Here is a 24,975-nt window from a genome sequence, read left to right as displayed (position 1 = left end):
CTGTAATAGAAATAAAGTGAATGCCTATAAAAAGAGCTTTGTCAAAGAGTAATTATTTATCAGTAACCTTTTTGGGTAATGTAGATATTTTTCAGTTAGAAGCAAAGGTAAAAGTACAGATACACAGTATACATTTTGTATATTTTAGTGTATGTAATGGTGTATGTACTGTATATATAAGTTAACATATCAAATGTGTAATATTGTGACAGTATGATAAAAAAACATTCCAATGGGCATATCAAATAATGCAAATTCACATTACTGTGAAAAGCTAAAAACTGACATCAACATTGCTCTGTGGGGAGAAAGCTCTCCTAGCCCAGCTGTGTCATTATTATCAATGTCTGGCCTTTGATCAGTAATGTCAACATCTTTCATATTGACAAATGCGCTGTCCACTTGCATTGTGTGGAGAATGTTTTACAGGCTATGAATGATTATGAATCATACCTCTCAGCCCATGGACTCTAGTGCCTTGCAGTGTTTTCACATTTACCATTTGACAAGTAAATGCATCTCGACTTTCCTTTGAGAATTTTTGCAACATTTGATGAAAGACTTTTACCAAATAAACAGTAGTTCCCTGTGCAATGCAATTTGTAAATAACCAACAGAGATGCCTGAAATACAGAAGAGCATTCTCATACCTCTGGATAATACAAAGCTGGTATGAAAATACAAAAATATTTGCAGAAATCTGAATATAAAAATGACACTGATATATGAAATGTCCGAAAAGAAAACATTTACATTGACATTTTTCTTACGACAACTAGGTTATTTGGATATTCACAAATAATCAAGAGCACTAATCCTTTTTTTCAGTATATCAGAAATCTGTAATGGATCATTTTTTTGTTTTTTTGCGAAGCTATAACATGTTTTTGAACATATTGGTAGATTTTTCTTTGTAAATGTTTTTTAACTCCTATTACATGACCTATGTGAAATATTTTTTTTCTAGACATTAATTATTTCTCTTCTTTTTTGTTCAAATGTTTTGTAAACTATTTGTAATAGTTTCTGACTATGGAGCTCGTATTACTATATTTTAATCTCATTAATGAAAAAATAGAACAATAAGGGAACAGCATATGCTGGTTCACAAATACCACATCCTCATTCTCTGACCTTGATTAAGTGACAATAAGCTGTACTGTTCCTAAATTTTATGAATTCACCATCTCAGCAAATTTTTATACTGTATGTTACATGCATGTGGGGAGGGTGTTATTTATAAAGAAGTGTTTGAAATAACTATCCAGACAAAAATGCCTTGAAACTGCATTTATAAAAATGAAAAATGGTAGTTGATCGATTTGAATTTAAACCATTATTGCCATGCAACATTGCTACTTTGAATTTTTGTAAGTATTAAAGTCATAATATAATAATAACAAAATCAGAATATTGCACAGTATAAAATATCCAAAAATCACTTAAACATATCACAACAATAATTTAAGATAATGTAATACACACCTAATTCATATACAACCTGTACATCTTGGATAATTACCTTTATTATCAATAGCTTTATTTGTAAATTAAGCTTTATAAGAACTGTCAATTGGCCTGAAAAGAATATATTATCCCCTACCTCTGTGAAAATTAGATGCCTAATAAAATTACTATTTTTTACATGATCATGTAAATTGTAAATGCATTTGCAGCATTGAAACTGATGTTATTTCCTTCTCTCCACAGATGTCAGCTATAGAAAACATGGCAGAAAAGCTGGACAGTTTTAATTCACTAAAGACAGAAGCCAATGATCTCATACGGTCTGTTCCTTCCATGTTTGACTTTAGGGCGCCTCCAAATAATATGCCGGAAAATCTCCTGAGAAAGGGAAAGGAACGGTATACCTGCAGGTGATTACAGGGTTAATTGCAGTTGTCTTCAACGAGTCTCCACACTTAAGTTTCCAAGAACCACACTGTTTACTTTTGAAATTGCCCCTGATTAGAAGATTAATAGAAACTGTTAGGGCACAGTCTTTGCTTTGATGTTCTTCAATGTGGTCTTTATGTTCAGATGCTGCTGCCATTGATATACTTTTTAATCCTTTAAGTAAGAGTAATTGCTAATACACAGTGTGTAAATTCATACTATGATAATGTTTCACTTCACAAAACATTGTAAATAGCAATTATTCAGTGTTAAAAGAAGGGTTTTTGATGAATATTATATGAACAAAAGAATTTATGCAGTGTATTTGTAATCAAACAAAAGTAACTAGGATTTTTTTTTTACTTTAAAAGTGTGCATTTTAATAAATAGTGGTTATTGGAAAAATTTCCATGTTAAGCCAAACCTCATTAGTGAAAAATAATGTTTATTTATATATAAACAGGGATACTTATCAAGTATAGGTATTTACTTCCCTTTAAGTTGCTGGTGGATTATTGAGTTTACATTCTATGAAGTGTTTATAAATAAAGTTCATGTATCAAGAGTTAATATTTCTTTCCAAAGGTACTGTGGGAAGATTTTTCCACGATCTGCAAACCTTACTCGTCACCTGCGTACTCATACTGGTGAACAGCCTTACAGGTATTTATGACAAGACAGCATGCAACTGTTTTTTTGTTGTTTCTGTGTTGAGCTGACATGTATCATTAACCTACAAAATCTGAAAATGCCATTTAAATACCCCTTATAAGAAACTTTTCTCTTTTAATTTTATATATTGCATTCTGTTACACTGTTTGGCATATACATTTTGATAAATCTACCACTGCCATCTAATTTTACATAGCTTAAATAATAATTAATTTACTTTTTATTTAGTTATATATGCTACAACTAAGATCTATACCATTGTATTTTACTGTTATTTAGAATTAAACTTAAGAACTTAATGATGGATAAAGAGATTCCTCATGTTAGCCTAAGTTGACATGCTTTATCTGGGTCAGCTGTTTAAACAATAATTGTGCATATGACAATAGGAGTTATTATATTGTGGAATCATTTTAATGAAAGTATAATAGCAGAATGGTTAATGCTGCTATTTCACAGAACCAATATCCTGGATTTGAACTTTGCATCCAGTCATTGTCCAAATGTCATTGCCCCAAGTTTGCATGGATTTTCCTCAGAGTACTCTGGTTTATCCACATGCACAAAGATGGTTATTCACAGTTTAAACCTGGGCCACATAAGTTAGTTTAAGAAGGCTACAAGACAGACAGACGCTGTGCCTAGGGCATTTTCTTGCCTTGCACCTGGGGCTGCTTCCTATATGATAAGTGTGAAATGTTATTTTATGCTGATTTTTTTTCAGTAAGTAGCCCTGTTATCAAGCTATCAAATTATAGACAGGTTTTGGTTTCCAGATTTTTTTCCACTCTTCACAACTTTATGAGTATATTTTTTTGTTAAGCTTTATCATGGTATACAAGAAAATCAAATGCTAAATATCTATTTATTAGTATACAACAAAATATTTCTTATTTGTTGTTAATAGTAAGATATAACTAGGTTAGATGCTAGGAGCAATGTTTTAATGTGATGTGTTTTACATTGCTACAGCAGTGTTTTCAACAACATTGTATGTTTTTTTTACTAAAAAAGCCTGAAACAATTATTATTCTCAAAAATAATTCTGGTGATGAAAAATGGCCATTGCTTAGAATGGGTCAGAATTGTTTTGAAGTCTTGAAGAGGATGTTAGATGAAAAATTAGAGTGATGAGAACTGCAGGCAAGTTTCCAGCAAGAGCAGTTGAAATAATTATTTTATGTCTAAGTAATGGCTTGAAGAGAAATGCATTTAAGGCCCACGGGACCTGCAATGACCACAGGGTAAGAAAATTGATGCCTCTGGTACCAGTGTGATAGACTAAACTGCCCACATTGGCAGAGTATTAAACAATTGTTCTGTTTATTGCAATTTTTTTGGAAGATAACAAAATTTCCTCTGGGATAGGCAATCGAGCAAGCTAATTCTAGCAGAAGAAAAGATGTAATCATTGTATAATTTTGCATGAAGAAATTTGGCATTCTTTCCAGTTTTGCAAAGTTTGGACAAATTTCTTGCATGCTTATTTTGTATGCAAAGAGCTTAATTTTATTACACTGGCAGAACATGAAAAAGATCGTTTGTACCTTAAAATACTCATTAATCACATCAATATGAGTATTAAGAACAGCTACAGTGGGATAATACAGAACTAACTTTTAAAGGCACAATAAATAAATAATACAGAACTAATTTTTAAAGGCACAATGAATAAAAAATAATATTTACTCAATTTACATGCCTCACCATGATCTTTTAATTGTTCCTTTAAATATTTTGTTTTCCTTTATACAATTTATACAGGTATTTTGTAAAATGATAAATTTATTTTTAAAAGCAAAGCACATTCGTAAACTCTAGTGAAACCACCAAAAATCTGACCCTTTCCAACATCACCGCATATATGTAACTTAGGAAATATATAAGATTATCCTTAGTATATATGTATTAGCATACTATATTTTGTTTCATCAACATAGTATAAGACTAACATAACTGACTATTAACTGAACATAGGTGTGCAACATATCATTTTACTTTTACAATCTTAGAATATCAATTGTCTTTTAATATTCCACTTATTAAGTTTTATTACATAGATACATTAAATCTGTTTAGAGATTGAAGTAAACAATGAACTACAAGTATTTCATATTACTTATTATCTAAATTAGATGTCTGCTTGAACTCTGTGTCCATACTTGCGGTTGAATTATTTAGATCAGGAGTGTTTAAGTTTGATGCTGAAGGAACACAGTGCCTGCAGGGTTTTGTTTCAAATCAGCTTCTTATTACTAGTTATTGTTCCACAAATAATATTTTTGTGCTTTGTTTTAGTATATTCACACTACTAACTGCTTTAGGTTTTAAAACAGTTGCATTCGTTGATATTAATTGCTTGTTTGCTTAACCAGCTGCTGATTAACAATCAGATGCAAATGGAAAAAAAGCCTTCAATTCGCAATCTAACATGGTCTCTTTAACACCCATGTAAGGGCATCATGAAGTTTTAGTTTAAGTGAAATATTTAGAAGGAAATGGAATAGGACAAAGTGAAGGACTGAAAATTACTAATCTATTTCACAGATTAAATGGATCATAGTCTCATAATGAAAGTCTACAATATAAGAATAACCTAGTGTTACAGAATGTAAACACTAACATTTATACAATAAGTTCCTTTATTGGCAAGGATTTACTTTTAAATAATCATTTGGTTTAGAAAAAAACTGCAGCTCTCTGAGACCCTTGATTTAGGTAATGTTTTCAAATATTTCTGCCATAACTGAATTAAAAGGCTGAGAAAAAGATGGGGACATCCCAGGAAGTCTCAGGATGACCCAAAGGACAGCTCAATCAACTGAGTCGAACGCTTAATGAAAATCGACAAAGGTTGCAAAGAAACTCAAAAATTTCATGGGATCCCCCCAAAGTTGCTGGATATCATGACTGGCCTGTACATTGAGTGAGTGTGTGTGATTCTGGGGTTTGTCAGGGGGTGTATTCTTGCTCCTTCTCTGTCTAATGCTTCCATGGACTGGGTTTTGGTCAGGGTAATGGGGTCCAGTGGCTGTGGGGCATCAATTGGTGAAGAGAGATTCACTGATCTTGGCTTTGCCGATGATAACATGATCTTCACAAAGTCAATGGAGGTTCTGATTGGACTTCTCAAGAGACTGAGCGAGGAGTCTTGAGTGTGTGGGCTTGCGAGTGTTCTGTGTAAAAAACAAAATCCAGATCTTTAATGACCTCTTGGGCACAGCGATCAGCAGTGTGTCTGTCTGCAGAGAAAGTGTCGACGTTGTCGAGAGGTTTACTTAATCGGCAGCGAAATTCATGTCTTTGGTGACTCTTCCTATGAAGTTAGTAGATGGATTGGAAAAGCATGAGTGGGCCATGAGGTTACTGGAAAGGGGTGTGTGGCACTTCCGATACCTTTGCAATAGGACAAAGGTCCAAGTCTTTAGTGTCCTGATGCTTCTGGTTTTACTATATGGTTGTGAGACATGGATGCTATCCAGTGCCCTGAGTAGAAGATTGGACTCATTTGGTACTGTGTCTGTTCAGAGAATCCTTGATAACTGCTGGTTTGACTGGTCCGATTGCTCATGGAGTCCCGAATGAGGCACATTACTTTTATTATGAGGGAGCGCCAGTTACACACTACGGCTATGTGACGTGATTCCCCAAAGGTGATCCGACTCACAGGATTCACATTGTTGAGGACCTGAGTGGCTAGAACAGACAAAGGGGACACCTGCATAACACCTGGCTGCGGCAGGTAGTTGGTCATTTCCGTGGAGTGGGACTGGACTGCGTATCTGCCTGGGAGATTACCAACTGGGAGCCCAAGTTGTTTCATCGTGTAGTGGGTGTGGCATTGTGCTCTACCAGTACATGCTCCCCAACCTGACCTAACCTGAAAAAGATGTAACCTTTAAAGAAAATCAGTGTAACAAATGTAAAAAAATTGGTAGTAACCAAAACTTGGCAATTCTGCTTTCCGTCATAGAACATTTCATATTTTTTTCTGTCTAACTTAATGTCAGTCTTAATTTAGTTGTTTAGAGCATTCTGAATAACACGTTTTCCAGTTTTGTGCGGTGGTGGGCAGACCATATCCTAACAGCAAGGGAGGAAAGAGTCCATCAAAAAGCCTACAGTCAGTTGTGCACAAACACACTCACATCTATATTGAGCATGTTTGGAATAACCATTTTACTAAATGTGCTTATGTTGAGGACGTGGTTGGAAAAGTAGAGTACTTATAGAAAAACCCAGGGTGAAATGGAAGTTTCACACTACAATAACTAAGTGCAGAAGCCAGTATGCAGGATACGTGAAATGGCAAAGCTGTTCACTGAACCAGCTGATGTCTTGTTTAGTTATATATTTGGAAGTATTTGTCATCTGTGTGTAAATTTATTTAAGCAATTATGTGTGCTTGGTCTGCTTAATAAGAGTTCTAGCAATGAAGGTAAACAATTATAATAAAAAAAAATGTCTCCACCTAAGCCTATTGACTGTTTATTTTTAGGCTGTGAAAATAAGATTTTAGTTTATTGTAAGAAAATAGATTCCTAACAAGCTACCTTTTAAAGTTAAAGGGCTCTATTTAATAATGATATAATATGATACTATTTAGCCTTTTTTGGTTATCCTGCACATTGGAGGCACACCAGCCAAAAGTCACCCAACAACTTTAAAATACCAGGACACAGGCAAGAAAAGTTTCTAAGAATTATGATCACTGCAATACTGTACTACTTATTAGTCAATACTGGCTTAATTTTTGCTTAGTTTAAATACATTATTTTATTCCCATATTGAAAAAAACAATTGTTTTTGTTTTCCTAGGTGCAAATACTGTGATCGTTCATTCAGTATCTCTTCCAATCTACAAAGACACATTCGTAACATCCATAACAAAGAAAAACCTTTCAAATGTCACCTGTGTGATAGGTGCTTTGGTCAGCAGACCAACTTGGACAGACATTTGAAGAAACATGAAAATGGAAATTTGTCAGGTAAATTGCTCTCCTGCATGCCTAGTTTTAAACATAGTGTATATTCCAATATCTATAATGTCATATATAAGAAGCATAAATGATACATAATATTAAGTGACATGCATGTTGTTGGTGCAATAGAATGTTCCTGAAGTAGTGAACACTTAGCTGTAGAATTGTTTTACTTAGGTACAGGCTTTTCAGATAGCAATCTTGAAAAACATGTTTATTGTTTAGGCTGTGCCTAAACAATAGTGCCTAAACAGTAGTGCTTGTCAGCATTCTGTCTTCTGTGATTAACTCTTACAGAATCCAAATGTAACTGGCCTTCTGTTTCACAAGGTACTGCAATGTCTTCACCTCAGTCAGAACTGGACAGCAGCAGTGCAATACTAGATGATAAGGAAGACTCCTACTTTAATGAAATCCGGAATTTTATTGGGAATGCTAGCCAGAATAACCAATCACCAGAGCATTCAGATGAAGGGTGAGGCTTTTTCATTCTTACTAGATTTTTTTACTTTATCCTTTCAATGAAAAAAAGAAGACTTTTGCATTTGTGTATTACTCATTCAGCGCTAAGATATATAGATGCCCATTGAAGCTGCAATTGTTTTGTTCCTTTTTCACCATTTAAGAACCTTAATATTATCAGTAAGGATTTAATATGTTGCCTTCAAATTGATTATATTAACACATGAGAGTATTAAAACTTCAGAATTCATTTTCTTAAGATTTATATTTTAGTTTGAGTTACCTCTTGGTGATTTTCTGTTTAGCAAACAGGCAAATATTGTGCATTTCCATTGCCTTCCAGTAGATGTCATTGTATACATTCACTTTTCTGATTCTATACTTAAATGCAGTACATTGTTCTTTATTTCATTCTTATCAGCACTAGATAAAAGGTTCATGTGCAAACACACAAAGAAAATGACAGAGGACAAGAAATAAATGGGAGGTACATTCTGCAAAAGATATATTCTTTCTGCTTTTTTGTCCTATAGTTGGTAAATATTTTTCAGTGTCTTTTATACTTTCACATTACAAAAGCAGAGCACTTGTGTTTTCTTATTCTTTCAGATATGGTCTGCTCCCTGTACCTTGTGAGTGGCTGATGATAGAATGCCATTATGAAGCTAAATTAAACATTATTATTTTGGAAATTATTTACTTTCTTCATAAAACTGATTAGTGTTTTCCAGAATATTTGTGGGATTATTGGAATTAAATACAAATTCAGTTTTTAATAAAAGAAATGCAATTTTTTAGTGTTTTTTTTTCTTTTCATGTATCTTAGTTTTACTGTTACATATATTTTATACCATATATGTTAATAAGTCTTGTTAGAGTACATAGCTCCCATTCAAACTTGATTCTTATTTTCTCTTTTCAGTGTATTCATTTTGTCTGCCTCAAGTGCTGAACTGTGCTAATAACAATCTCAATTAGGCTAATTTGAGACACATTATTCTGAAGTTCACGAGAAAGAATGCAGGCCTGTTATGTCCATTATGTGTTAGGAAACAAATTACACCATGTCTAAAATGAACTGTCAAGAAGTTGCTGTTACTAGAAAAGTTGTTAAGATAACATTAGCAAAGTGGATGTGTGAACACTCCGTCTGCTAATTTCAATCAAAAATTACTTTAAGATATACCCATGAGCCCTTTGACAAATAAAGGACCCATTTATATTCAAATAACAGCTGGTTCTGAAAAAACAATCAGGACTGTACATGTTTTTAAGGCATCTTCCATGTTGTTGACTTTTAGCCATTTGTGGAATTGTAAATTAATTTTGACATGTTAGTTATTTTTCAGGCTTAAATTTAAATATGAAATTATATAAGATGGTTATGACAAAGATATAGGCAGCATTTTTAGATGCAATTTCAAGGAGTATACTACTAGACAGCAATGGGAAAGGATTTTTCAATAAAAAATAATCTCATATAAGGAATGGAATTCAGCAATCAACATGCTAGAAAGCATAGTTTAAAAACTGTATCTCACACCTCTTGCCTCAGATTATTTAAATTCAGTTTGGGACACCGTCAATCATGTGACTGATGTCAGCAAGCATTTATCTCCCTTGGTTATGTTTTGGGATCATCCTACATACAACACTGTTTTGGAGAAAAATTTTTTGTTATCCATCAGATAGCATTGGATATTCAATTACTCCCAGGTCTTCAACAGCATTATTTTGTGTAACATCAGAGGAGGAAACACTATGCACATAAAATCTATTGTGATGTCTTACACTATAGTCAATGTATTTTACTGAAATGGAGGACTCTTAACCCACTTCCCACAACTTAATAGAAAAGTGATACACAACTAATTTTCTCTATGAGGAATTTACTAACACTATTCTAAAATAAACATGCTAGGCCTCTTCCTGTCCTCTTTGATGTCTCAATACATAGAGCAACCTCACGCTATTCACATAACTCTATGAAATGGGTAAGGGAGTAAGTTTGACTTAATGTAATTTAATTTTAAACATATATGTCTGGAATGTAGTGTTGATTGCGTTTTTGACTGAACTGTGCTTTTCTTATTGTAATGTGATGTATAAGTTCAATACAGTTAAAATAAGCAAATAAATAAACTTTTGTATGTTTTTGGTATGCTTTTTCAGATTAGAAAAGTGCAAAGGATAGGAATCTCACAGATCTCCTTTGACTTCATATTTGTAATGGAGATTAGAATTATGGAAGTATCAAATAAGCTAAAAGTTGATTAAATTGTTCTTACATGCATATTCAGACTTGCTCTGTTCTTGATTGGTGAATTGTATGAACATCTGGCTTCAACATGTACCGCAACAGGAAGGTGGTAAAAGGCAAGGTCAAGAGGTTGCAGAGTGTTTCCTTTCAAAGCTGTGCATTTCTGAGTACTTTTGATAGATATTTTATCCTCAGCAAATTACCACGTTTGAAAGCATAATTAGCGAATCTGTTTTTTTAATCATCTGGCTTAGGAGATATTTGGTTCATGTCCACATCTACATGATTCCTGACAATCTTGATATAGCACCACTACATTGGAAGCATGACCTATGCAGAATCATTTTTTATGTATATCCAAATTATATTATATTCATGTTTTGATAAAAGATGGCAAAGATATGCATTATGTGACTTTGTTTTCATACTTACTTATTACTCCTTTTTGGTAAAATCTTTTCGAGTCATTACAAGCTCAGCATTTTGCTACAAATTGATCATTTCCTGGTTTTATGTGATTTCTAATCGGAGAGATAATTCTGCTATTTTTCTCTGTGGTTGAGATTTTCAGCATAAAAGGCCTGCAGTAGTAGAACCCTGAATACCTAAAAAGGGCATTTTTTTGTCCTGACGATAGATGTTTTAAATCATAATTAGTGAATCAGTCCTAATGTGGTTACAGATGATTTAGCAAAAAGTGGTTTCCTGTAGAACTGAGACAGTAGATAGATTAAGTCATTGTGAGTTTTGATAGCTGTGGTGTGTTCCTTAGAGACTTGGAAATGGAGTGGCTGGCACTGTTCTCTTAATTCCTGAATCAAGAGGGACTGTCAGCTAAATATTTTGCCTATTAGATGAACACTAGATAATAGAAAAATAAACAAATTATAACATTTAAGTGCTATAGCATTTAGTTAACCAGGCATATGCCCATCCACAAGATAGGAACAACGTTGACACCAAAGATTTATCTTTCCCAGTATTTCAGATAATTTAAGAAACCAAGTTCTGTAAAAGATAAGCATTGACTCTCTTTAATTGATAAAATGAAAAATATAGAGAATTTTCATGTAGTCGTAGTTTCTCACTAAAATAAAGTTAGACTTTTTCTGTTACATTCTGGATTTCCTAAGACAAATGTAAGGGCATCATCAATACAGGCTTCCTGCACTCATACAGGAAGCCTGTATTTATTAATGATACCCTTAAATATATATATATACTGTATGTATTAAATATCATTGCTATAATTTAAAAAAAAGTATTGTCCAAAAAGTTACTGTGAATTGCATCTTTTAATGTATATTAGTTATTTTTCCAACCAGCTCCTGCTTCTCTGAAGAGGACTATGACTGTAAATTACAGTGACGGTTGCATTTCACAGATAGCTCTGTACAGTATGCATATTTGATATTAAGCAATAATTACACTTGGCTTTTTGTTTGTCCTTATACATGCCAAATGCATGCATGTTAATCTAACTGGCAGTTCCGTGTAAATACAAATACATGAGTCTACCCTTTAAATGAACTGGTGCCATACCTAAGGATAATTTCTGCATTGCGCCAGTGCTGCCAGGATAGGGTTTAGCACCTTCAGCAATTTTAAATGATTTAAGAGGTTTGTTAAATGGATGGAGAGAAGAAAACTTCATAACAATATATTGCAGTTAATACAATTTTTCTAAACAGACTAAAGTATTGTTACCACTAAATGTTACCAGTAATAGATAAAGGTATCTTTTCCAGAGTTAGCTTGATTTCTAAAGGTATGTTCATTGACCGTAATGAACTATATATTGTAGCTCAGCTTGCCACTATTATTTGTATTTGAAGCTGAATTATTTTTTTCTTTGTACAGTATGTACTTATATATAATATTTTTATAAATGTGCCATGGTGCATGTGCATCACTACATTCACAGTGCAGTAATCATGTTCTTTTGTTGCAAAATTGAAAGGTCACTGACATTACTCTGTCCATTTCAAGATAATTAAGCCATTATGTCTTGCTTCTTTAAATCAGATTAAATGGGAATCAGTTTGATGAAGATGTTAAAGTGTTGATGACCAGTCAGGAAACACAAGATTTGGAAGAAGATGAGGTGGATGATGAATTGGGAGTAGAAGAAGAAGAAGAAGAAGATGAGCCAAGTAGCATCACAGGAAAAACTGTGGATGAACCAGTATCAAGCTCTTTGGTTGATGAAGCAGTTCGAGATGATATTGATTTCCATGAGTCAGATGATCTGAATATGAATTGCAATGTCTCACCTAGAAGGTATTGTTTAGGCTGTTTGTTTGCCAAAATATATAAATAAGTTTAAGTTTGATAAGATGAATAGATTATAATAAAATCAAATTCTATTTTTTTAAATAATGTTTGCACAAATCTGGTTATATGTGTGTCTTATTGAGCTTCTTTTTATTAATAAAGCAGTTAATATTAAACAGACACTTGAGTATTAGCAAAGGAGATTAAAAAGAAATAATTTAACATAGTTTACTCCAATCAAATGTGTCAGAATTTTTTTTTATTATGTGACAGAGTAAATATTCATTCCATCGATGCATTTTCTTAATCTGTTAAGTTGTGTATAGGGCCAAAAGAAGCAAGAGTCTCAACAGCATCAAAGCAAAGGCAGGAAACAGCAAAGAATGAGATGCATCACAAGATATACTGTAGTGAGAAGTCAAGCAAAATGACACCTTCTATTGACTAACTAAAAAGATTACAATATGCAAGCTTTCAAGGCAACACAGGCCCCTTCTTCTGGCAAGATGTAATACAGAAACTGGAGTTCCATCTTGCCTGAAGAAGGGGGCTGAGTTGCCTCGAAAGCTTGCATATTGTAATCTTTTTAGTTAGCCAATACAAGGTATCATTGTGCTTGACTTCTCACTACGTTCATAATGGCTAACACGGTACAACACCCTAGTACTAAGGATATACTGTATTAAGTTCTATTGGGCAAATTAAGAGTCAGCAATTAATGTAAAATGTGAATCTTCAAGATGTGGCTAGGAACTGGAATATTCACTGAAAATGTACATGTATGAGTCAGGAATCAAACTAGGCTATGTGAAGTTCAGAGGAAGGAGCACTAATCATTGTGCCTTCTTGCCATCAACCATATGTTGTGAATATTTGCTGAACTTATTTGATTGACTGGCCAGAAAAGTATCTCTTGGTGACATTTTCTCTCACATTCACATTTTTTTTCACGTATGTAATCTTGTTAAAGACCCAATTTAAAGAGCAATAATAGGTCTAATGCTAATATATTGACCAAATTATAAAGCATTAGTAGCAAATACAACAGAGTTGTATTATAAAAAAATAAAATTTAAAAATCTCACTTTACAAATAATCCCCAGTTTTCGTAACAGTTTAAGAGTATGTTTCTTTGAGAGCTAAAGTTATTCAGATTAAAACAGTTATACTTGCTTCATTTATATTTGGTCATAAATGTATGTGTCATAAATTCCTAGATAGGATCTCCCCCAAGGAAATTGCTAAAACTCTCACAAATCTTGAACCCCTTATTTAACAATAAATGCCAACTACAAAACATAGAGAAATGAGGAAGAAAACAGAACAAATAAAAATATAAACAACAGTAAATTAGTAAGAATAAACCCTTAAAGGGAAACAATGGTCAGTAAAGCAAATTAACTGGGAATGCTTAAAAGAATGGTAAAGTAGAAAGAACAAACAAGCAAGCTAGGGTAAGAAAAAAATAAAATTCTGAATTCTTAAATTCAAAACTCTAAACCAGAATCCAAAAGTGGCAAATCATAACCACTAATCGAAAAATTATTCCAATACCCTAAGTAAAGGTAAAAAAATATAAAATACAATTAGACCACTTACAAGGAAACTTAAATAAAACAGAGATTTAGGCAATGCCTCAGCACTAGTTATCTGTAGCTCTTTCATTTTACTTGTCTGTAATTATTGAAAATACCTGAGCACAGTGTAGTTAGACTTAGGTATGTGTCAGCAAGATATAAAAAAAATAACAAAAAACGCCAAATAAAGAGAAGCTAATTTGAGAACACAGAAAAAAGAAGCTACAAAACTTGGGATGTGGGATTAGAGAAAATAGTCAGTGATAAAGGAGAAAACATTATCCTTTCAAAAATGTGTTATTCATGGGCCTAGTGTTGTTTAGGACCTCGGTGATCAAAGTCTTTATATCCTTTAGGTGGATATGAGACCATCTGCAAATCATTGTTTATTTCATGATCTTGATAGATTCTTCTGCCTCCTGCAGTCTGGGAAGTGATTAATGAAATTCTCTTCAAATAAATGACAAAATCTTATCAAGAAAAATACCTTTTATGATCATACAGATTTAATGAAGAGGGTGCTAAAAGTGGATATTCTGCTTTGGATCATATCCGACACTTTACGGAAATGAGAAAAATTGAGGAGAATGAATACAGTGAAAGCGACATTATTCCTTTCAGTGCGGCACACCTGCCTGAAGCCATAAAGCAACCACTGTATAGAAAGTCCAAGTCACAGGTAATTAAACACATATTACATATATTTGAATTTTTTTATTAAGAAAACATTATATTTAAAAGTTTCACCATAAATATGAATGTACATTGCTGCATTTACCTCACATCACTTCGATTAACTAAATTCTACTTGAATCTTGTTCTAAAAACTTTATTTACTAGTATACATTTTTTAAAGTACTTCATTTTAATATCATGGTTATGCATCTACATTAACTGTTTCTAAATTGGAGTTTTTAAGTCAGCTTGTTCCATCATTTGTGTTTAGAAAAACTGGGAAAATTTTAAGAAAATACATTAGTTCAAGCCATTTCCTGGGATAAAAAACCTAAGCAGTCACCCAGGGCCCCTTGTCATATGGGGTTCCCAACTAATATAGAGAGGATGATGTTTCAGCATTTAAACATTCCATTGCTATTATCAAGAACAACAGAACACATAGTTTTGATGCTTTTTCTATTTCTCTTTGAAGAGTAATGTGACAAATAGCTGTACTTCGCTTTATAGGATAAATCAGTTACCTTTGCATTTCACCATGAGAGTCGAAATGTTTGTAGAACTAAATGTGTCAGTTTCTTGTAAATTTCATGCAAGGGGATATTAAATAAAGATTTAAAAAAAGCAAAATCCATAAAATGATTTCATATTTTCACCATTTTCTGCAACATTATGTTAATTAATGTTGTCCTTAAACTTGAATGGATTTTTTGTGCAAGAATGTTAATTATTAGAAAAGTTTAATTACTTTCATAATGTTGATGAAAGTGTTGAATGTTTGTAACAGAAACATGTAAATACCAAAATGTCAGTGTAAATATAGTAGGAGAGGCATTTTTAGTGTCCATTTCTGTACTGATGAAGATTTAGTATACATGCTTCATTCTACAGTATATAATCTGAACCAGACACCAATGCGCATAGGCAATGTTCGAGATGATGTTGAAAGATTTTTATTGCAAAATTTTTTCCTGCCCGGGGTTTGTTTTTTTGCCTTGCGCCCTGTGTTTGCAGGGATTGGCTCCAGCAGACCCCTGTGACCCTGCAGATACGTTATAGCAAGATGAATGGATATTTTTTTCTTTTTCTTGTTCATGATATGTTAGAATGTCAATGCCTGATCCAAACGGTCTACACACCCTCTGTATTATGGTAGGCTAACACAGAGCAAGGCATAGTGGCTTCCACATTTTCTCCTAACATGTACATTGGCATTTACTGCATTGTGAACAATGCTTTGGGGGCAGACATCTTTTTTGTCTTCCACTTGATTGCAGTGGTTTTACGTTTTTGCCACACAGCTATTGTAACATGCTGTAGCATGACACTTTCACCCAACTAATTTCACCAGGCATATCATGACGCTTTGGTCGTACAGTGTCATATGCCTCACTATTTATTTGTTGTAATATTTCCAACAGTTCAGATAAAGTATAGAACTTGTCTATCATTGTACAGTAACCTTGGTCAGCACAGGGTCTGCTAGTGACAGTACAGGTAATTTAGCAGCGCCATCTCGACTGTACTTACCATCCTACTTGATTCCTTCTGCCAGGATAAAGTACCGAGTTCAAGATGTATCCAAAGCTTGCTTTGCACAGCATGCAAAACTTGATACTGAATCATGCCCATTTGGATATGATGTAGTGTATCCACGAAAGCCTTCCTTTTTAAGTAATAAAACCTTCAACGATATTATGTTATGATTGGGAAGAGGCACCTTCTGTATATTTTGAAGATTGCTTGATACACAGGCCACAGTTTGTACAGATTTGGCTGTATATGGTTGGCTTCATCATAGTCATCATTATTAGTAAAATGCAGGTATTTCATAATGAGAGAAAAACTGCACTCATTCATATCTTTGCCAAAAATGAGTGTCAGCAACAACCAGTTTATGGCCAGTACCATCTCCAGACTGGTTTGCCCAAGACACTCTGCAGTATCAGGAGACTGAAAACTCCCAGCAACAAGCAAATGGTTTACAGTGACTTCCTGACACTGCTCAGCATAGCGGTCCATTTCAAGAACCGTTTTATCTGCTAGACTATCATCAACAAGTCATAAACAGTCCAGATAATCATGAGCAAAAGACATCTTTACACCAGTTCAACCTGTAATTGGGCAACAAGGAGGTGCAGGATTATCAGCAATTTTATGAAGCCGACACCAAATCCAAACATCACTGAAACTTGGTAGGAGTCAGTTTCATTGTTTGTGTCAATAAAATGTAATCACCATCGTTCAATTTGAGCTGGCTTGAAACTGGCTTTACAGCTTTTCATTTGTTATTGTATGTTTGGTCAAAGGCTCCTCCCCACTCATGAATATTGATGAGTTATCATAGAGTTATTATAAAGTGGCAGAATGCATGGAAATAATCATGATGTTATGCAGCATGATGCTATTTCATCCACTGGATGGCAGCCGAATACAGTTTTTTGGGGCTTAACACTGTAATTGGATCATTAAACATCACCCCAAGTCCGACTCAGTCTGAACTATATTTAAATAGAAGGAAACAGTATATTTTAACTGCAAATACTGTTTATAGTACCATACAATATATTGACTACTGTGTTTCTACAAAGTGTTTTGCTTAAAAGCAGGTTCAAGGCATCATTTTTTTCATAGTTTTTTTTTTTGTCTGTCCATTGCTTTTATTTGATTTGTGTTTATTGCTGAAGAGAGAACTTCTATCTATCCATTCTCCGAGCCTGATTAAACCAATCTGAGGGTCATGAAGACTAAATCTATTTCAGCAACTCTGTGTTGTAGACAGAAACCGTAACTAGAATGTATGTATATCTCATTAAAATTAAATCTAACCATTTTATCAAAATGCTGATTAAGAGATCAACATGCAGCAACAGACTATAGGCAAGACCTGAGGCAAAAACCGGACTTGACTGGGACGACTGACTGTCTTGCTCACTAACTGTTTGGAATTTGCTCATCCACTGCATGTCTTTATAGGTTTTCTACTAGTATTTTATTTTTGTTTATTTGTATAGGACATAAATCACTGAAACCAAAAATGTGAAGTGTATGAAACTGAATAGTCTAGTGTAAGCTTTTTAGCATAATTAGAATGGGACAAAGAAGTGACTGTTGCATTTGAAAAAAGACAATCTGTTAATTTACCAGCCTCTTAAACCCCTTTCCAAATTCCCAAATTGACAGTGTTTCTTGTTTTTTGTTTCTTCATCAGGCATATGCTATGATGTTGTCACTGGCAGACAAGGATTCTCTTCACCCTGCCAGTCATGCATCCGCCAGTATGTGGCATAATATGAGCAGAGCTACTGCTGAATCCAATGCTATTCAGTCACTCAGTCATGTATGACAATGTGAAGAACGGCAAACATGGGACCAAGTCCAGCACGAACGCAGGAGCTCTGAAAGACTGCTGAGCAGAATGCCTTATACACTTGCAGGGTCACCCAAAACGTTGTGACCTTAAATTAATAATTATATTTATTCCAATATATTTCTTTTTTGCACAGCAAAGGCAGCTGCTGGTTTCAAACATCAATGTGGCATAAAGCAATTTCATTGAAAATATTCTTGCATTCAAAAACTAAGTTGAGTCTTCCATCTTAGCAAATGAAATGAAGTATATTAAATGTAAGCACTCAAGACTGAATGATTTTGTATAAAAATTCACACTGCAAAGGGTGAAAATTGCAATTGTTGGATTTTGTAAAAATTATTATATATTTTCATTTGTATTTAAAGTGTAATTTCTCTTTTCTTTCAGGAATGTAGCTTTATAGTTACTGGTGATTAATATGCAAACAGCTCTTAAATTGTGTCAAATGCAGGTGGCAAATACTGCAGTTGTGTAAAAGAAATTGACATTTGTGGCCAAAGGAAATTTAGTGCCACTCTACTTCACTATGGATTTCTAAATTCTCAATTGGACCAATATGTATGCAGTGTTGCCATTGGAAAGATGGAATCAATCTGATTGTTCATAAATTAATTGCAAAGCAGTGTGGTTTTGCACAATTTAAGCACTGTGTTAAATTAGTATCTTTTAAAGTAGAATTCCATATCATGTAAAGCAAAAAAACAGAAATGTGTTTTCAGAAATGTGTAAAACACAACCTGCACTCTTTACAAAACGTAAAGTATAGTGGTCCTTGAATTTCTTGTCATTCAAGACCTTATGACCGTTGTTCAGAATACCACTAAATAGTCTTAAACTAGTTGACTAGGTGACTCATTTCTCTTTTGTTTTACTTTTAGACAATCATATTTTTGTTTGTTCCATTGCTTTGTATGTTCAGAGGTATATTTATTTCTTGACAAACTGTAGTTTGTTTATTAAATAGCACTGTTCCAGTCCACCAAAAGGTGACAATTTCTTAGGTGGGACCTTATTCATAAATTAATTGATTTGCTAGATTACGAGTGCCAAATAGTGTTCAGCGCCATCCATTCTTTACTTTTTTATTGAAACTGAATAATAATTAGGTATTAGGTTTTTTTTTTTTGTTTTGTTTGTTTGTTTGTTTGTTTGTTTTTTAAGTAATATTGGTATATGATTCAATTTTTAAACAAAAAAATCAGGTACAATTTCATTACAGCATGATTCCTCTGATAAGAAATGTACCTGATATTTTCTTCTGGTTGTCTGCAAGCTTGTGTGACGTTATGTTCATATTAATCCTCTTTGTAAAATGAAGTGTGCCAATCTTATAATAAAATAACAGATTATATTCATTTATTTCACCCTGTGTGAAGGGACCAGATCGATTTTGTTTGTTTTTCTTCTTTGTTTATAATCTCATTTTAAAATAATCAGCAAGTTGAGGTACTTTGTTAAATGCTTTGTACAATGTAACTGTAATGCATTTCAGTACAATACTAAGGGAGGAAGAACTAAAAAAAATAAAGAAATACAAAAGTGAATTTAAAGCCTTGTATTGGATGTGTTGTTAGTTTTCCAAAGTATTCTAGACTCCCTAATACTCTTTGCCTGTATTCCCAGTTTTGTTATTATTGTAATATGCTCATCCTGGTCAGAAAGAGACTGAACTAGTTCTAGTGTACCACTGAGTGGCACGCTAGACTGGAACAAGACCACCCGCATCATCGCGTCATCTAGATAGGACTGAAGGAGACTTATAGAACCCACCAACACCACTTAAATGGAAGTGCAATTGATATTCAAAATTGCCATGGTTTATTTAAAGAAGGATCTTGAAGTGCTACCTGCTTTGTATTTTAAATCCAGCGACTGCTAGGAAAGTTTAGACTTGCACATTAAGAAAGGCATGAAAAATGATCGTTACTTTAATAACACACCAAATTAAAGCCATTAAGATAAATATGATATGTGTATTCAATCACTTAATGTTCTATAAGATATGAGCATTATTGAAAATGAGTTTGAACCTGGAAGGGATTTTGAATGGTGATTATTTTTATGATAATTGATTTTTGGAATTCTCTTTATTCATGTCAATTTAATTTTGAAACAAGAGACTTACACTATAAACTTGAAATTCATATTTTAATATACGGACCATTTTATAAAATCTACCCTTTCTGTGTTCAGGCTGTGTACATTAATGCAATTTCAAAAATAATTTCAGTTGAATGGATTTTTTAATGGACAATTTCAGATTGATTCATTTTGACACTCTATACTTTTTACAAATCTCCTTGAACCCTCTATCCTTAAGTAAGATATAATAAAATAAATAAATGTCATTTTTCAAGTTGTAATATTTGCATTATTTGAACTCCTAAACCCAGTACTTAGTGTTAGTGCTCTGATAAGCAATTTGCTTTTACTATAGAGGGCCTACAGTTTAGACTATTCTATCATCTTTAAAAATAATTAATGCTATTATGGTCCCATTCCGTGGAATAAGCAACCCAAGTAGTCTGATAGACGGTAGGATTTTAGGGGCCTTCAAATCTCAACATGGTCTTATTTTGGAGGAATTAGTTGGATAGAACTGACAAGGTTTGTTGGGTAGAATGTCCTATTCTGAACAATTGTTTTCTAATGTTCTAATTTTCTTGTATTATTAATAACCAAATGAGTACCAAATTTTGAAACCTGCTTTGTTCAATCTAGTATTTGCCAGAAGTCAGCACTTTTTCCAGCATTAGTTGCAAGGCAAAGGATCCACCTTAGACAGGGTGTCAATAACTGCAGGGCACACATCTGTATATATCCTTAAGTGGCTAATTTAGAGTTGCTAGATAACGTAACTTGCAATTCTAGCAACTCTTTGGGGTTGTAGAAGGAAAACTGAAGCAAAAGGAGGAAAATAGATGAGAATGCAGAGAGAATGCACAAATTCTGCAAAACAGAGGCCTTGCATGTGATTTAAACTTGGTGTTGCTAGATCTGTGAGGTAGTAGCCCCACCAATATAACGCTATCCACAGTGTGAACAGTTTTGCGTGTGCAGCAATAGTTAGAGGGCAACCTCAAGGTGTGAGTAATTTGCTGTGAATCTGAGCCTGTGACTTTCTGAGCACTCCATTGACATAGTCTGCTTTTTTCTTTTTTTAGTAGTCTCCAGTTTATTGTCAATTACGCTAAAAATGAATTTGTATATTCTTTTATCTACTAAATCCTGACTGTTTTGCCTAATTCAAAACAGCCCCCCATTCTTTTACTTCCATACCAGCTTTGTGCTCAGAAGAGACAATTCAGAAGAAAATTGTCCGAGATGGAAAACCGTGTAACAACATCCTACAATTAACTAAATCAAATACAAGCTAGAGATTTCCAGGTAAGAAACGCTTATGTCAGGGCAGGATTGGGCACAATTTCCTATCAGAGCTTAATAATTTGAAGATATCTTGAGCAATTACATTATAAGAAAAAATCCTTTAGATCCACCCTTTCTAAACACACCTACACAATGTTTAGGTGTAGACATCCCAGCAGAAGTGCAGATAATAATTTCAAAACCGAGTAACAAATAAAGAGAGATAATGCTATGTAGGTGATATGACTATAATGTACTGTACTGTGGATCACAAAGGTGTGTGGGGATTAACTTCAGAGCTTTGTGAAACCCCAACCTGTTTACTGTGGAATTTTATTTTGATTGTCAATTGAAATGTTTGCAAATTTTACTTTATTAACTTATAATTTTATGTAGAAGACCTTTGTCTCACACTGTTTATCTGTACAGAGTTGACCCTTGCCTATACTGCAGAGTGGCATGCAGTGTTTCAGATATCTGTTGGGCACGTTCTCTGGACACTCTGGATTTCCTCTCACATTCCAAAGACATAAATGCTAAGTAGGATAAATGGCCTTTATAAATTAGCCTGCTATAGTTGTGTCATTAAGTGGGCCCTGTCCAGCAATGGTTCATGTTTGTCCATAATGCAGCCTGGAGGGGCTCAGACTTCCCACTGCCCTGACATTGGATTGAGCTGTTTCTGAAAATGGATGGACAGGAGAGCGAATCGTACTGCATTTCACAAACGCAATATAGACAAAATTAAAAGGAACACTACTGATGACAGTTAGGTGGTCTTCTCTAAATAAGACAAAATCACTATAGAATACAATTCCACCAAGATGTCCAATACTGGATATTTGTTTAATCTGTAACCATTCATTCTCTAAAACAATTTATTTCATATATGCATTTCTTTTTATTTTCAAAATTTAAACTCCATCACCTTCATTATCAATTTTGTCATTCATAACTTTTTTAAGTGGCAAACAGCAGAGGAATTGCATTCCTTATGTTGCTTCATCGGGAAATTACTTATTGAATGTTCATCAGCACAACCAACATACTGAACTTCTCTCTTTGACTTTTCATTTTTTGGATTTACTGCAGTGTGTGGCTTCATAAAACTATGGCATGAACCGTAGGTGATGTGGTAGGTGGTACATGTGCTGTTATGGGTGTAAATTTTGGACTTTCTTGTCTTTCTGCATTTGTTATCTTTTGAGTACTCCAGGTGTCTCAAAGAGGTCAATGTTCAGTTGACTGAGTGTTATCAGTAGAGGTCGCCTAGTAGCTCTGCCTGCTGTGTGCCATTCGTACTTTTTCCTTTTCTAACAGGATTAGAAAGTGGATATGTTATTATTGTCGTACATATATGTACTGTATATATAAATATGGTTGTGGACACCAAGCATGGCATTCTGGCCGAGTGGTTCAAGGTTCTTTACCCAGTCAGGAGGCCAGTATAATGGAGGAACAGAGGAAGACCACCTGCGTGGACTATTTGTCTCCTTGGGCTACGTTTCCAGCATGATACCCACAGGACAGGCTGGGAATTGCAGCCCCATAAGACAGCTTTTCTAGGTCCTGTGGGTGCAACAGAGAGAGTTGTAGGGACAGACTGCCCCTACTTTAAGGAACTTCTGCATGACCTGAAAGTGCTTGCAACATGCAGTGCTGTAACACTAGATGTACTTCTGGGTCTTGTATAAGAGGTGTCTGACACCGCACCTCAGGGAGTCAGAGTCAGAAGGCAATGTATGAAGCTGTCCTGGAGGAATGGAAAGAGAGGAAAAGAGAGAGGAACAGAAAGGAGTTGTATTTGGGTTCTTCTGTAAAGTATACAAAGAAGTGTTGGAGAAGGTATTTGCTAAAATAAATTATATTTGAACCTGGGACTTGTGTAGGTGTTGCCGCATTTGAGGGCTTGGGGCTCACTTTCCCTACTTCTCGATAGATAGATAGATAGATAGATAGATAGATTCCCAGAGAGAAATTTGGCCTCTTGCTGAAGTCTCTTTAAATAATTAAATATGTAGGTAGATTAAGTAATTAAATAAATAAATATAAACACACATTTTGGTCTGCACACACAACTTGAATGTCCATAAAACTTGAAAATTCAAAAGAAAGAAAACTTCTGACATGGCCTTTACAGTGAGCTACAGTATATGTAGACGTATTGCTGTTGTTGTAAAGGAGCTCCAGTTGCGTTTCTTAACACACTTCTACTGAATGATTTGTTGGCTGAAAGTTCTCAGTGTAAGTGTGTCAGAGAGAAGATGTGCAGCATGGTTCATAATCACGCTCAGTTTTGTTTTAATTCTCTCCTTTCCTGTGACCTCCAGGGGGCACAGAGTGCATCATATAAGTGAGCCTGCCTTCTTAATCAGCTTGTTGGTTTGGTGTGCCTCTGTTGAAGTGATGTTACCAGCCCAGGACACCACAACACAGAAAAAGTGAAGGATGTCACTACGCACATTAAAGGAAAGCAATCTCCCAAGGAAGAAGAACCATTCTTTTGTAGTTCCTCTTTGTTCCAAGACCAATACAACCCATCATTCATGTGGACCCCCAAGTACTTATAGAAGTGGACCACCTTTACATCCACTCCTTGAATAGTGACCAGACATAGAGGCTCTTTGGTGCAGCAAAAGTCAATAATCAGTTCTTTGGTTTTTGTGATGTTAAGGAGGAGGAGGACAAGGAAGTTAGGAGCATGCGCTGATTATAGCTCGTTGACACACCCACCACATGGCAAACCACCCGGGTACAACAGGTGACACCTCGGCACCATACTGAACAGTGTGAGGCTTTTTTTCCAGTGGCTGGAGTGCCAATCCTGCCACCAACCTTCAAGCTGGAGGACCTGCTTGCAGAGTGCAACAGTAATAAAAAAGTTAATGCCTTGATTCGTCAGGTTTGTTTTAGCCACAGAAATATGAGCAAAATGTATACTCCAAAAAAATGACAGACATTTCAGAATTCATGTATTGCTTAGGATCTGTTAAGATGCAGACAATTCTCTTTGCAACAAGAAACAAACTTTTTCACCTGACTCCTATACTTTGTCTCATCCCTTTATCACTGCACCTCATAAATACAGTATATACAGTATAGCATAAGCATTGTCATGCATGCGTGACAGAGGGTTGCCCTCCAGGCTCACCTAAGGTATGTGGTCCTTTTCTCTTCACAGCACTGAGAAACTGTCCCTTGTGAGCAACAGAGCCTGAGAAGCCCCATTGCTTTCGGTCCTGAAGATATAAACAGGAGATGTCCCCAGAAGGTGGTGTCTCATTTGGACCTGAGTGCCTAACTGGAACTGACAGGAACTTCTATTAAGCCTAACCTATCCAGAAATGCCGCTCGAGAAGATAAGAGGGTACAGCCTGATTTTTTTTGGTAATGCCATCGTTTGTCTGAGAAGTTTTTTTTTTGCAAGTTAAACACGGT

General features: G+C 34.6%; 1 protein-coding gene across 10 annotated transcripts in view; it reads left to right on the top strand.

Annotated features, from left to right (window-relative positions):
- Positions 1 to 19,721, top strand: part of mecom (MDS1 and EVI1 complex locus) — a 546,819-nt gene extending 527,098 nt beyond the window's left edge. For all 10 annotated transcript variants that reach the window (XM_039759646.1, XM_039759637.1, XM_039759628.1 and 7 more), the window contains 7 exons: positions 1,711 to 1,877; positions 2,482 to 2,559; positions 7,387 to 7,556; positions 7,881 to 8,025; positions 12,298 to 12,552; positions 14,628 to 14,802; positions 18,010 to 19,721. In XM_039759646.1, the coding sequence (XP_039615580.1) occupies positions 1,711 to 1,877; positions 2,482 to 2,559; positions 7,387 to 7,556; positions 7,881 to 8,025; positions 12,298 to 12,552; positions 14,628 to 14,802; positions 18,010 to 18,144 (1,125 nt within the window). In that variant the 3' untranslated portion in view covers positions 18,145 to 19,721. The remainder of the gene's footprint in view (positions 1 to 1,710; positions 1,878 to 2,481; positions 2,560 to 7,386; positions 7,557 to 7,880; positions 8,026 to 12,297; positions 12,553 to 14,627; positions 14,803 to 18,009) is intronic.
- Positions 19,722 to 24,975: the final 5,254 nt, after the last annotated feature.

This window comes from Polypterus senegalus, chromosome 1 (genome assembly GCF_016835505.1).
Source record: "Polypterus senegalus isolate Bchr_013 chromosome 1, ASM1683550v1, whole genome shotgun sequence".
In the NCBI taxonomy this organism is placed as follows: Eukaryota; Metazoa; Chordata; class Cladistia; order Polypteriformes; family Polypteridae; genus Polypterus; species Polypterus senegalus.
The sequence above is the reverse complement of the archived record's forward strand: the minus strand, read 5'-3'. Positions and strand labels throughout refer to the sequence as shown.